General features: G+C 48.5%; 6 protein-coding genes across 6 annotated transcripts; 4 read left to right on the top strand and 2 right to left on the bottom strand.

Annotated features, from left to right (window-relative positions):
- Window positions 1–100: 100 nt before the first annotated feature.
- On the top strand, window positions 101–1,613 carry N7503_002084 (uncharacterized protein; the record flags this gene model as incomplete). The annotated part of the gene is made up of 3 exons (XM_057061631.1): window positions 101–716; window positions 834–1,471; window positions 1,530–1,613. The coding sequence occupies 3 exons, from the start codon at window positions 101–103 to the stop codon at window positions 1,611–1,613; spliced, it is 1,338 nt and encodes a 445-aa protein (XP_056925593.1).
- Window positions 1,614–4,242: 2,629 nt separating this feature from the next.
- On the top strand, window positions 4,243–5,958 carry N7503_002083 (uncharacterized protein; the record flags this gene model as incomplete). The annotated part of the gene is made up of 2 exons (XM_057061630.1): window positions 4,243–4,413; window positions 4,462–5,958. The coding sequence occupies 2 exons, from the start codon at window positions 4,243–4,245 to the stop codon at window positions 5,956–5,958; spliced, it is 1,668 nt and encodes a 555-aa protein (XP_056925592.1).
- Window positions 5,959–7,169: 1,211 nt separating this feature from the next.
- On the top strand, window positions 7,170–7,691 carry N7503_002082 (uncharacterized protein; the record flags this gene model as incomplete). Its single annotated transcript, XM_057061629.1, has 1 exon — window positions 7,170–7,691. One exon carries the CDS (start codon window positions 7,170–7,172, stop codon window positions 7,689–7,691), a length of 522 nt encoding a protein of 173 aa, XP_056925591.1.
- Window positions 7,692–7,849: 158 nt separating this feature from the next.
- On the bottom strand, window positions 7,850–10,019 carry N7503_002081 (Acyl-coenzyme A oxidase; the record flags this gene model as incomplete). The annotated part of the gene is made up of 2 exons (XM_057061628.1): window positions 7,850–9,872; window positions 9,925–10,019. 2 exons carry the CDS (start codon window positions 10,017–10,019, stop codon window positions 7,850–7,852), a joined length of 2,118 nt encoding a protein of 705 aa, XP_056925590.1.
- A 911-nt stretch (window positions 10,020–10,930) lies between these two features.
- Window positions 10,931–11,518, top strand: N7503_002080 (DUF4202 domain-containing protein; the record flags this gene model as incomplete). Its single annotated transcript, XM_057061627.1, has 1 exon — window positions 10,931–11,518. The coding sequence occupies one exon, from the start codon at window positions 10,931–10,933 to the stop codon at window positions 11,516–11,518; it is 588 nt and encodes a 195-aa protein (XP_056925589.1).
- A 245-nt stretch (window positions 11,519–11,763) lies between these two features.
- On the bottom strand, window positions 11,764–12,800 carry N7503_002079 (VIT1/CCC1 transporter family protein). Its single transcript, XM_057061626.1, has 3 exons — window positions 12,735–12,800; window positions 12,334–12,676; window positions 11,764–12,279 (listed from the first exon to the last, which is right to left on the bottom strand). The coding sequence occupies exons 1-3, from the start codon at window positions 12,790–12,792 to the stop codon at window positions 11,772–11,774; spliced, it is 909 nt and encodes a 302-aa protein (XP_056925588.1). The 5' UTR covers window positions 12,793–12,800; the 3' UTR covers window positions 11,764–11,771.
- Between the last annotated feature and the right edge of the window lie 17 nt (window positions 12,801–12,817).

The raw sequence follows: 12,817 nt of genomic DNA, 5'->3' as shown, positions 1-12,817 counted from the left end.
CAGCGCTCCTGTCGAACGCGATTCGGACTCCCGCCCGTGGAAATCTGAGTCCTCGACCCTCCTTGCCAGTGTCAGGCATTCACTTGCCAGCAGGACTCCCATGTCGGATCGCACCCATCCGTCCTTCCCAACCGGTCCTCCCTCGCCCTCTTCACCCGCTGCTGGGTCTCTGAAAGAGAGTCTCCAGCTTCCCATCTCCTCGGAACACATTCCTCAAACTCCGACATCCCCTCCGTTGATGTCGGTCAGCGATCAAAGCCATGTCTCCAACTTTGCATCCACCCAGGCATCACCCAACCAGGCGATTACCCACCCAAACACCTCTTCCCCTCCCTCATCTACCCCGATGTCTACACAGGTCTCCCAGCAGCCAACAATGAGCACAACAAACTCATTTCCCACCCCCGCAAGCAGTGTCAGTGGTCATCTCGTGAATGCGACGTCAGCGGAAGACGCCGATCACAAACATTTTAGCCCCGGAATGAAGGACTCAAGGACCGTGGAGGGACAGCAGGTTACAGAACACACACGAACTGATCACGACCGGCAACCACTTCAGATCGGCCCTGAAGCTGGTGTGCGCGATTTCGCCACCGGTCAGCAACCGACGGATACAGATGCCATGGATGTGGATAAAGAATCTGCGCCCCGGTTTGACCTCGGACTTGATTCACTTCAGAATGACTTCACTTCGGCTTTCCATCTCTGCAAAAGCTGTAAGAATCCCCTGAGTTTGATCACGGTTGCCGCCGTGGCAGTCGTGTGATTACACTGTCTTTTAGCGCATTCTTGAACCAAACTTGTTAACACAGTATTTCTTCGTGGCTTGACAGCTCCCATTGTGACTGGACCGGATCCTTCGCTGGATCTCATCTCCCTCTATGGGCTCAGCTCGGTTGCGCATTCAGTCGCAAGAATGGACCATGTGACCGGAGAGAAGATCAATCGGTTGAGAAAGTCTTACGAAGGCAAATTGAAGGGATTAGGACTGGCAGGTCGCAACAAGCCCGTGAAACAAGAGCCTGGCATGCCTGGCAGTTTACGGCATCTCACATTGTGGCCTGAGGAAGAATGGCAGAACCAGAAAGTGTTTGGCAAGCAGATCAAGGTGGCTGATCTGGACTCGGCGCTTCACAGTCTTCAGACCAAGGCTATGCATATGGAACCCGGCGCGGTACCCAACAATGACTTCTGGGAGGATGTGCTAGGCCATGAAAAGCCCGTCAAGAACCAGGGTTCCGGTGATACGGGCAAGAAGGCTGCACCCACTCCCGGAGGACGTCACACAGCTTATGGGACCGTCTCAGCTACGACGCCGCACGAAAATGAACGAGCTCGACCTAGTCGCGGCCGCAAGAGACACTATGATGACAATAGCTTTGTCGGTTATGGCGAAGGCTTTGCAGATGACGATGATGACCCCGGATTTTACTCCAATGGCGAGGGAACTGGGAAAAAGAAACGGAAGAAGGTACGAAGCGGAGGAACAGTCACTCATGACCAAGCTCTAGAACTAATATCAGCCATAGGATCATGTTTCCAAGGTTTCCACCCCCATGTCCGAACGCGGCGGCAGTTACGGGGTTGGCATGTTTGGAATCGGCGCCAGATAAGATTACGATGTCGGATTCCCTTCAAAAGCATGTTCTCCGTGTGTTTTCCCCATATTTCTTTCAAAAACGCTACGAGGCAATGGTGACTCTAGTACCATAAAAACCTCGGTGCCCTGTCTTGTTCTTCGATTTCTTTTATTACTTCTCAGTACATGTTGCATCACGGTGCTGGATATACCCGGCTTCATCTAACGGATGGCGTTCTGGCGGGGCGGGAATCAAGGTATTCCAACGCGAATATGACTTGAATATGCTTGCCCAGGTCTGTTTTAACTGATTTTATGCTTACTGCTTTCATGCGTGCGTCTGATTTCCACTTTCCACCGCTGTAATGGCCGGCTTTTCTTCTTGTTCTTTTTTTTTGCCCTGCAAATGGTCAGCTGCTGGACCATGTCTACTTTTCTCGTTCCAGATGTTTTGCGACGACCCCATCCGTATCGTGGAGGGTGGTTTTCGTATCCTTTTTCCCCATGGAGGAACTTGGTTATGGTTCTTCTTAATGTGTTTGATATTCCTTGATCACGACAGTGTCGGATAGTGAGCTGGTGCAAGGAGCCAGTGAATTGATTGAATAGATGAAATAACGTCAACTGGTAGTGAAGTATGGCCTGATTAAGGCTACGTAGTCTAAGTGGTGTTCAAGCGGTCGTGCCGTGTCTCATAGCTTGTCCTCTCCTCGTATGACTAGATCAATCTTTCACGTTTCAAATAAAAGGCGTATGATTGAGGATCTGAACTCAGCCCATGTCAGCGCTCTGCGGCACACAACAGTATCTAGCCCTGATACTCAAGTGATGCATACGCAGCCCAACTCCGCATCCGTGCCAGAATGGATTTCGATATTGTAATCGTGTGGAGGTCCAGAACAAACACCGAATCTAAAGAGTAACAAGCGGCTCACGGGCCGTTAACGCAGCTCGCAAGATATACGCCACGAACATGCATCTCACACGGACTTCGGTTAAGGGTACTCAGATGACGAAGTCGACGTGTGTTGTTCACTTTTTAGTCTTTAACCGATTAGTCTGCTCCCAGCTTCTTTTCAAAGGACTGCAGCTTCCATAGTTCCTGGTTGATACTTGAATGAAAGAAGCAGGAACCTGGGGAGTGTCTGGAATTACTTACACCCAGTTCGGTGTATGCCCTAAGAACGTATCCCTGCAAATTAGCACCGAGATCGTCACCTTGCATATGTATCATGTATAACCACGTCACAAGAGCCGCACGCCCTACACTGATTAAATCGGGCACGCACATACCTACAGATCCGGGGTCAAAACAGCAGTCTTATTAAAATTATCGCAAAACCCTAAGGCTCTTAGCCACGCGATAGTGGGTCATCCACCCCATCGAATCAGATACTGCGAGTACAGATCCTGAGACAAAGAAGAAGTCGGTAATTGTCGTGCCAGACATTACGTGGTCGTGCATGCGTCCAAGCCAAGTCCAGCCTCCACGGGATCACCGATAATTGCTTGTTCAAGCGACCGGGGCGCGCGAGGGCGTCAAGAGGCGCTTTTAGTGGATGTGTTGTCTGAACTTAGGGTTGTGGATTCAGGCCGAGTCTACACAACCTGACGTCGGCAAGATAAGACAAGTCGCCAACTAGTCGGTGGCTGCACCAGTTCCACTTTCAACATTGTCTAAATCAAGCGAGCCGATCAATGATCTGTTTCGCTTCGGCTCTTTTTTTGTTTTGTTTTCGTTTTTTGATTATGTTCTTTTATTTGCTGGTGTGCCCTGCTCCGATTCGCTCGCTCTTAAGCGCCTGTTTTGGCGTACCGCTATCGTCATTTTTAGGCCACGCAGCTAGCGTCTCCTACCTTTACGGTGTAGAGGTAGGGCTATGATTCGATTGACTGGGTTGAACTAGCCAACCGCTTCATTCCTATTTTCCGGCATGAACGCACCGACCGAAGTGCTTAGATCGGTACACCGAATGAGATATTGAGCCAGCACTGTACCGCTTCACGGTATAGCTTTACTCTTAACAAAGATGTTGGATTCACTTGGAGTATACTCCTTCTCAACTAGATTAAATTTCCCATAAACAGTCCACGGGTAGAGACTATTTGCATGTCAACAAACAGACATGATTGCGATCTATCGGCGGTTCTTCGAAAATGTTCCATTCCGACATTAGAATAAAATGAGGCTCATATTTGTTCCCCATGGATCCATTTGGTAGCTTCACCGATACCAATGGCGCTACTGCATGGCGCTCATGACTATCGTGCGCAAAGAACCGATCGGCATCTCTAGGTGTCCCCACGTTTGGTATGTTCGGGCCCACCGAATCCTGGAAGCCAGTTATTTCAGGGCGTAAGACGTGGGCCGGCTGTCCAGCTGGACTTGTACCTTGTGTGGTGTTTATTCAGATTTTTTTCTTTCTTTCTTTGTTTTTCTTTGGTAAATGTGGACCAACCGTTCAGCTTGATGATCCATCTGCCGAAAATGGAAGACATTGGCGATGGTCGGCATTTAGCATATGCATGCAATTATTTCACAACAATCTCGAGATGCTAGCTTACAGTTATAGATAAATACCTGAGCAGCATCCCCTCGATCCTGGAGGTTGAGTGCGGTTGTCTTTCGTTTTTGTTTACATTGGCTAGCAGCACCAGCCACTATGTTATCGGCAACATCTTCTCAAGTCACACTAGGGGAGCGCGAAAGAATTGCAGAAAAAGAAGAGCCAGAATGGAAAGCTGACTGGCGGTTAAAATGCATCTTTGGCGTCATTGCCTTGTTGAACTTCGTGACTGCCGTGGATGCTACATCTATATCCGTTTCATTACCAGTAAGTTATCATCTCTTAATCACTGTATGCACTATACTAACATCTCAGACCATCTCCACTGATCTTGGTGGAACAGCAACAGAAGCCTTCTGGGCAGGAACCTCTTTTCTTCTCGCATCCTGCGTATTTCAGCCCATCTTCTCTCTAGCATCAGACATCTTCGGCCGGAAATTCATTCTCCTCCTCGCCGTAACATCCTTCAGCATCGGATCAATTCTCGCCGCAATCTCCCACGGCTTCAATCTACTCATTGCAGCCCGATGCATCCAGGGTATCGGAGGCGGAGGTATTCTCGCCCTAACAGAAATTCTCATCGCAGACCTAGTCCCCCTCCGCCAGCGCGGGAAATGGTTCAGCATCAAGTTCGGAGCGTCAGCAGTTGGTACCGTGACCGGTCCTTTAATCGGTGGTGCATTCACTCAGTCCTCTGCATCATGGCGCTGGATCTTCTGGTTTAATCTACCCTTCTGCGGCCTGGGTTTAATCCTCATCCCGATCCTACTGAAACTCGAAAGGAACCCCGTCTCTATCCGTCAATCGCTAGCTAAAGTCGACTACTTCGGCTCTTTCCTTTTCGTCGCATCCGTCACTTCATTCCTTATTCCAATCACTTGGGGCGGCATAATGTACTCCTGGTCCTCATGGCACACTCTCGTTCCACTCATCCTGGGCCTAGCTGGCCTAATCGGATTTGGTCTCTACGAAGCATACATCCCAGCCCAGCCCCTCATTCCATCGGGCGTCTTCAGCAACGCCACAATGTGTCTATGCTACTTCGGCATCTTCCTCCACGGTCTCATCCTCTGGGCTATCGTCTACTATCTACCCCTATACTACGAAGGCTCACTTGGCTACAGCCCCATCATCGCTGGCGTAGCCGTCTTCCCCGAATGTCTCACCGTCGCGCCCATCTCCATCGTGACTAGCCTCATGGTCTCGAAGACGGGCGATTACCGGTGGGCCCTGTGGGCTGGCTGGCCCATCACAGCACTAGGTCTGGGCGTTCTCTGTCTCCTCGATGCATCAAGCAGTATCCCGCAATGGATCTTCCTCAATCTCGCTGCAGGTATAGGATGTGGAATGCTCTTTCCATCCGTCCAATTGGCCGTCCAAGCAGCCGCGAATAAGGAGATCATTTCCATCGCCGTGACGATGACGGCCTTTTTCCGGGTGCTTGGTCAATCTGTTGGTGTTGCGGTTGGGGGTGTGGTTTTCCAGAATAGAATCCTGGACAAGTTTGGGAATCATCCCGAGCTTGGGGCGGAGGTGCTGGAGTATGCTCAAGACGCGTCCAGCCTTGTTGAATATATTAAGGCGTTGCCTGTTGGGAGTGCTGCGCGCGTGCTTATTCAGTCGTTGTATGCGCAGTCGTTGACTACTGTTTGGGCTGTCATGTGTGGTGTTGCTGGAGTGGGGCTCTTGTCCAGCTTGTTTGTGAAGAAATATACGCTTAATCAATCTTTTAGTTCGAAGCAGGGGGTGAAGAAGGATGGTGCTCGGGAGTATGTGGGCATTGAGGGGATTGAGAATAAGATGAATGTGTGAGTGGAACTGACTGGTTATATAATTAATGTTAGGATTCTGGTTTTTGCTTCTGGAGGCGTATTGAAGGCTATTCCCAAGGACAATCGGGAGAATTCTGTATATTTGCCTCGGAGTGATTCGGGCCTGGTATCTGGTTTTTGTGCAAAATGTTGGAAAAGTATGCAATCTACAAAATACATTGGTTTCTACTTTTTAACTATCGATCCTTCATTTCTCTACTATGAAATAAAGTATGTGTCAAGGTAAACAGACACCGAAATTTCTTTCACTTCTTCCCTAGATGAAGAGTGCTCACGTTTCCAACCTTGAGGTCCACCATTTCCCCTTAGCGTCTTCATTCAAACATTTTAATTGCCGTAGTACGGTGTTAGTCATGCTAAAACCTTATATCTAGAGGTCATATTCACTTATATGCCGATATTGCATCCGATAAGTCAGCCACTGGCTTGGATGCTTAGTCAAGCCAGGTTTGGCCTTGGTCATGTGTGCCATTGATCGCCTTACGTCACCGATTTTACGTAGTCTATGTTCCTGATATAGGGCTCTTGAATCTGAAAGCTTGTTTTGTTGGGTTCTGTCTTGGTAATTCCAGTATTTAAAACACTACGAGTCCATGTCAGTGGCGGCTAACTTGGTTATCGGATCCACTCTAGCCACTATCGATCCGTCTAGCCGGTATGTCGTACTAGTAGACCCAAATTTACTTCTTGAATGCCACGTTCTTCAAAGGTGCTTGCCGATTTATCCATACGGATACAGTACATTGATACAGTAGTGCCACTTAGAGTATTGAGAAGTCTCTCAGGGTCTGAGGCGGCGCGATCCATCACCGAGGTGGCAGCCTCGGTTCCCCTACAGTAAAATATTACAGTAATTTATAAATTCGGTACGGATCAGTTCCTACTTCTACTCGGCATCATATATGATTATCACGGCCCGAATACTCGGTTCGGAAACTGATTCGTCTACGAGTCGGTCAGCAAAATATCTTAGTGATATCATATTCCGCAAGTGCCGGTCAAATTGCCATGTCTAGTTCACAAGTAACGAAGTTTCAATGGCAATGTGATACACTCAGAGCATATAAGTAGAGCCGTGCCCCAGAAATAAAGACACAGAATTCAGCCTCCTTTTCACACAACCTCCAACCACCTCTTCACTTCACCTCCAATATCTTCTTCACGCAATCAAGTCCTACCAATCACATCAAGATGCCAGTCCTCCCTGCTCTCGAAGGCTCAACCTTCAATGAAGATATCCGAGATCGCCACCTTCTTTACGACTACGCTGCCCAAGATGCACAGGGCAATCCCGAGAAATGGCGATACGAGATGTGGTTCTACAACGAAGACCGTATTGTCTACGCCATCCATGGTGGCCCTATGGCAGGCCGAAAGAACTTCCAGGCGGCAACTTACCAATGCATTCGCCCTGGGGAGCTATGGCAGTGCAACTGGCTGGAGGAGACCGGCACCATCTGTTCACTGGTGTTCGACATTCCCAATAAACGCATCACCACTCTTCTTGGGTTTTCGAAGGGACACTGGACCGAAAGCGAGGCAGCCCATGGCGATAAGCGCAACCCTGAGGATCTCGCAAGGTGGAGGGATTTAGCTAAGATTGGCGAGTCTCAGGCGGATCGGGTGCTTTTGAGCGAGCAAGCTGATATTTTGGAGGATTTCAGAGGCGCAGGGGATTTGTCACCGATTGAAATGCACTGGCCTTGTCTGTGAGGCTATGTCTCAATCATGAGTTGAGTCTTTTGTCACCAGATATCTTTCAATCCTAACCACCCAGAAGCATATATTTAGATCAGTGAGATTATAATAGCAATTATCCATCATCTCATAACTGACACCGTTTCACTCTAGGCCATGGCCAAGAATCTCGTCTATAGCCTTGCCCCCTTACTAATGTCCCGTTTGAGGATTCCCTCCATCCCATATGGTCCGTCCCACATACTGCTTAAAACACCATTACTTTCTTTGACAGCAGAGTTGAGGGGTATTTGTCTTGTCCAGCTCATCAATCGCTCATATACATTTCCATCTTTGCAACCCAAGGCACTGCAAAGACTTGCGTCAGTGAAGTCCCAGGCATCTGTCAAGGATATCACATCTGGCAGAAGGGCTGTCAGGAGCTCATCAATCTGCTCGCCCATGTCATGAATCTGAGACAAAGACAATGTCCCATCCTCTGTAAAAGAGGCCGGAGTAAATTGTGAGTTTGGATTCGTGACAGTAGTAAGTGCAAAGAGAGAGCAAAGGCGGGTAAGGACCGGTAAGAGACTCGGTTCAGCTGTTGAAATGGCATCCATATATTCTTTGTAGTATTGAAGAACAAGATATTCAATAAAAGCACGCCCAGCTGATATTATTGGCATCATAGCTCTGTTCCAAGCATGCGCTGGGTGCGATTGCTGAACATTCTTTTCAAATTGGCGATATGCAGTAACAAGGAGGCGTCGCGATCGATGAAGAAATATTAACAAGAGAACCGAGGCATCTTGTAGCTGATCCCTTCGAGCATCTTTGAAATCCGCATCAAACTTCTCGTCACGGAGGTACTTTCCAATCCCGCCCAAGAACCCTTCCATCTCTGGAGCTATCGATTTTCCAGTGCTGAATGCTCGAAGTTGCCCGAAGAGATATTTTCCTAACTGCTGCCATAGAACGTAATTTTCGCATTCGAACGTCATGGATGCAGACACAACACTTAGGATATCTGGCAAACCCGAAATAACAACATAACCATGGCCGCCGCACATTTGCCGTGCTTCCTCAACCCCAGCACAGGCCACGGTGGAGGACCATGCCTTCAGCCCGCTCACCAAGGCGTGAATGAACGGTAGTCGTGCGGAGGCACCATCTCCGGGGCTTTTCTCTTGTTGTAGAGCGTCATATTGATGGTCAAACTTTTTTGATGCAAAAAGAACTGCATATGCTTGTGAGATCAGGGTGAGAATGCGGTAATGTTGAGATTTGTAGTCCAATATAGCCCTTTCTTCTTGGTTTTCATCGGCATAAATGCCATGGCCTTGTAGACGCACAACCGAATAACGAGCTGTGATTGTGACAGACTGCGCAAGGGCAAAACTGACACATCTTGGGATAAGGCCCCGATGGTATAGCATAGTAGAATATGTTTTCTTCATCAACATTGTTTTATCAATGCTTCCTTGGGTGAATGATCCATTCCTGGTGACTTGAGCATGCGCACTCAAGAGGCTGTTTCGCGGAGTTCGTAAATTGTTGAACCTCGCATACCCATTGCAGGTCCCATTATAAGACATTTTCATGCCCTGGTCACCAAGCTCAATCCCATCGGCGGGTCTGAAATCTTCTATTGATCGAATCTGGACCAGAAACATATGAATTCCATGATCGGTAGGTGGCTTTCCAGTTATCAACCTTGCCACGACGATGGCATGGGAGCAACTAAGTCCTAGTCCCCCTGGCCAGTACTTTGTAGATGTAAGAGAAGGCGAACGGAGGATGAACTCATCCGTGTCGTGATCGAAGGTAGCTATTGTCTCTATACCACGGATAAAAGTACCGTGACCTAATTCTGTCTGCGCATATGCACCATTGACCTTGGCCCCGTCAATGAGTGGCAACCAATATTTCTGCTGCTCAGATGTGCCCTGAAGTTCGATAGCTTTGCGGAACATGAGCAAATTGAGTCCAAGAGGCGAAGCATTGGCCATCTGATATCTTTCCGTCATCATAGCGAAGTGTCGATGGTTATGATCAACCATGTCATTCATAGTAGCCCGGGCACGTCGGAGGCCCTCGAGATAGATTCCTTCACGATCGAGGCCTTCATAGACGCGAGGAAGGTTCATTGTATCTAGTAGATCGAGGAAGGATTCCACGCGCGAAAATGCTGCTCTTCTAGATGTAACTGCTTCTTTGCTGTGTAAATGTCAGATCATGCACATCAATCCGAGTTCTGTCGAATAAATACGTATCATAGATGACAGCAGCCATTTTTTCCACATCAAATGTTGCCTTCTGTCTAGCCTGATCCATCAAGACAGTCTGCCTATTAGGGGTCGCCATTATCAGGTTCTAGGGGTAATCGTAGGAAGCTTGGAAAAGAAAAAATATGCTTCAATCTCGACCTTGAAATTATGGGAGAGGTTATACGCATATATATCTTAATACATCGTCGCATGAATGCTGACCACTAACATCAAATCGCGTTTTCGACATGACCGTAGCTAACCCAATGATGAGCCTTCGCTTGATATTTCCTGCCACGACACGAGCTTACAAGTATTGGCGGAAACCTTGACCCTTTACAGCTCAAATGGCTTGATATAATGCCTGACGGAATGCAGTATTCCCCTTTTATTATCCAATCGCGATGTTCCAAGGTTATGTAGAGTCTTTAGCATATAAGAAGCGGCTTGGAGGTTCATATTTCCTAAAATAGCCCCTTGAGCCAAGAGACTTCGAAAGCGACACCTGGGCAAGAATGTACATCATGTGACGCTAGCTTATTGACATGATTAGATGTGAACAGTAGCCTGGTGACTTTAGCTAATACTCTAAGCTATAAGAATCGAAATTATTATCAGACTTTCAAGGTTGAGTGCGCACGCATAATCAGTGCATATTCAACCTAAAATAACCTATTTTTCCACAAATGCGCCCCCAGCAAATAGTCTACGAGCGAAAACAAAGACTCTTGCTGCATTTCAGATACTAGAATAGGGTAGAATGCCATTTACGAAAGCCCGACCATCCGATTGTGAACAAGTTTTCAAAAATATCCTACAACTACGTCTATATAAGTGAGCTAATCAGATTACGGAGATATGTAATCCCCGCTAAAATAAACTTTATGAACCCTCAATCCTCTCAACTCCGACGCAAGACCATATGCGCTCTTACACTCCAACGAATTGGAACCTCAATCACCAAAATACATAATCCGAAGACCATACATTCAATCAAAATCCACCACAATGTCCAAATACGACCGCGCCCTCGAGCGCATCGACCTAGCCCACAAAGACGACCCAAACACCATAGAAGTGAACAACGAAACCCTCCCCTACGAACTCCACTATGCCCAAAAGATGACCAAATACCTCGAGCGCCTAAATCCCACCGCCTCCGATCTCCTCCGCCTCGCAATCCGCGCCCAACACCTCCGCCGCTGGGAAACCCCGCGCGCGTCCTACCCCGCCACGAAAATTGGGTACCACTCCTGGCGCGGCGCGCTACAGCGCACACAGGCCGCATTAGTTGAGAAGATCTGTCTGGAAAGCGGGTATGAAGCTGAGGATGCGGCGCGCGTAGGCGCGATGGTGCGCAAGGCGGATTTGAGGAAGGGAGATCCCGACACGCAGACTTTGGAGGATGTGGCTTGTCTTGTGTTCTTGGATGATCAGTTCGATAAGTTTGAGAAGGATATTGGGGATGAGGAGAAGATTCTGGACATCTTGAGGAAGACTTGGGGCAAGATGTCTGAGGCTGGACGGGCTGAGGCTTTGAAGCTTGACTTGTCGGAGAGGGGGAGTGCTTTGGTTTCGAAGGCTTTGGCGGGATGATATGATCTAATGATATTGATAATAAAGTATATCCATGATACTACGCAGTGCTACAGGTTCAAGGGTCTAGGTATGAAAAGGTTTTATATGATTTTGTTGATGATTGATTCTTATTGATCGGTAATTATGATAGGTATCCAGAACGCCCGCTGATGAGATCTAGAATGAAACAGGTCGTAATGCCATTAGTGAGATGAGAGCGCTCTTATGCTTTTGTGCTTCCAGCAATGCAAATAAAGTTCCATGGTGTTCCTTACGGACTGCCGGTATCGATCAACCGCACAAGTCCAATGGCAGCACCAGCAGCCACACCTCCAACAAATATCATCTGGATTCCACCCCAGATCGCAGCACTGATATTATCGCGACCAGTCCAGCCACGCACAACACAGGTCTTGGTGTATCCGAATGCCGCCAGTGTCACCGCCATCACGGCGATACTCCAGTACAACGCATCGCTGACCTGTGCCGCAATGAAGTATGGAATGAGAGGAATGAATCCACCGACAAAGTATCCAAGCGCCAATGTGATAGCCGAAGTCCAGGCCTGGTTGCAGTCCGGAGCGGCCTCGCGGTGGTGGAACGCGAGCAGGAATTCCAATAGCCGGTCTTGTGAGGCGTGGAGATCGCGTGAAATATCTTCGATGGCTGTGTCGGAGAGGCCGTATGGAGCGAAGCACTCGCGCACCATAGCATGTGTTTCTTGGGGTTCACTTTCGATCAAGTTCTGTGTTTCGCGGACGGTGGCTTGGTAGGATTCACTAGAGATCTGTCAGTCGTTTATCTTTGCAATAGATGTCGATGGTGGTACTCACGCTTCGCTCTTCGCGCCAACATATCCGCCCAGTCCCATGGAGATGGCACCGGCTGCCAACTCGGCTAATCCACCGAGAACGACAACTTTGGTGTTGCCCAGTGCGGATAGACCTGCACTCAGTGCGAATGGAACGGTCAATCCATCTGAAAGACCCAGGATGGCATCTGACACGATACGAGGGTTGATACGAGACCGCTGGCTACCGGTGCTGGTGGTTGATTCGTCATAGCTGACGGTGCGGCCAAAGGTGTCATAGGAACGGCCACTTTGCGACTCGATGTCGCGTTCTGAATCGCCGCGGATGGTGTCTTCGTCGTCGCTGCGAGCTAGAAGGGGTTTGTCTAAGGGAAATTGATGTTAGCTTTTGCACGCGTTGATCATGCCTGTCATGTTACTTACTCGGAAGCTGAGATTCCTTCGTAGGGAAAAGCTTCTGCTTGATGAAAAGCAAAGCCATTTTGTTTGATAACGGTCGGTTGAGG

Source organism: Penicillium pulvis (genome assembly GCF_028828015.1).
Source record: "Penicillium pulvis strain IBT 33274 chromosome Unknown contig_12_segment0_segment0, whole genome shotgun sequence".
Taxonomy (NCBI): domain Eukaryota; kingdom Fungi; phylum Ascomycota; class Eurotiomycetes; order Eurotiales; family Aspergillaceae; genus Penicillium; species Penicillium pulvis.
Note: the sequence above shows the minus strand (reverse complement) of the source record. Positions and strands in the feature narration are given on the sequence as shown.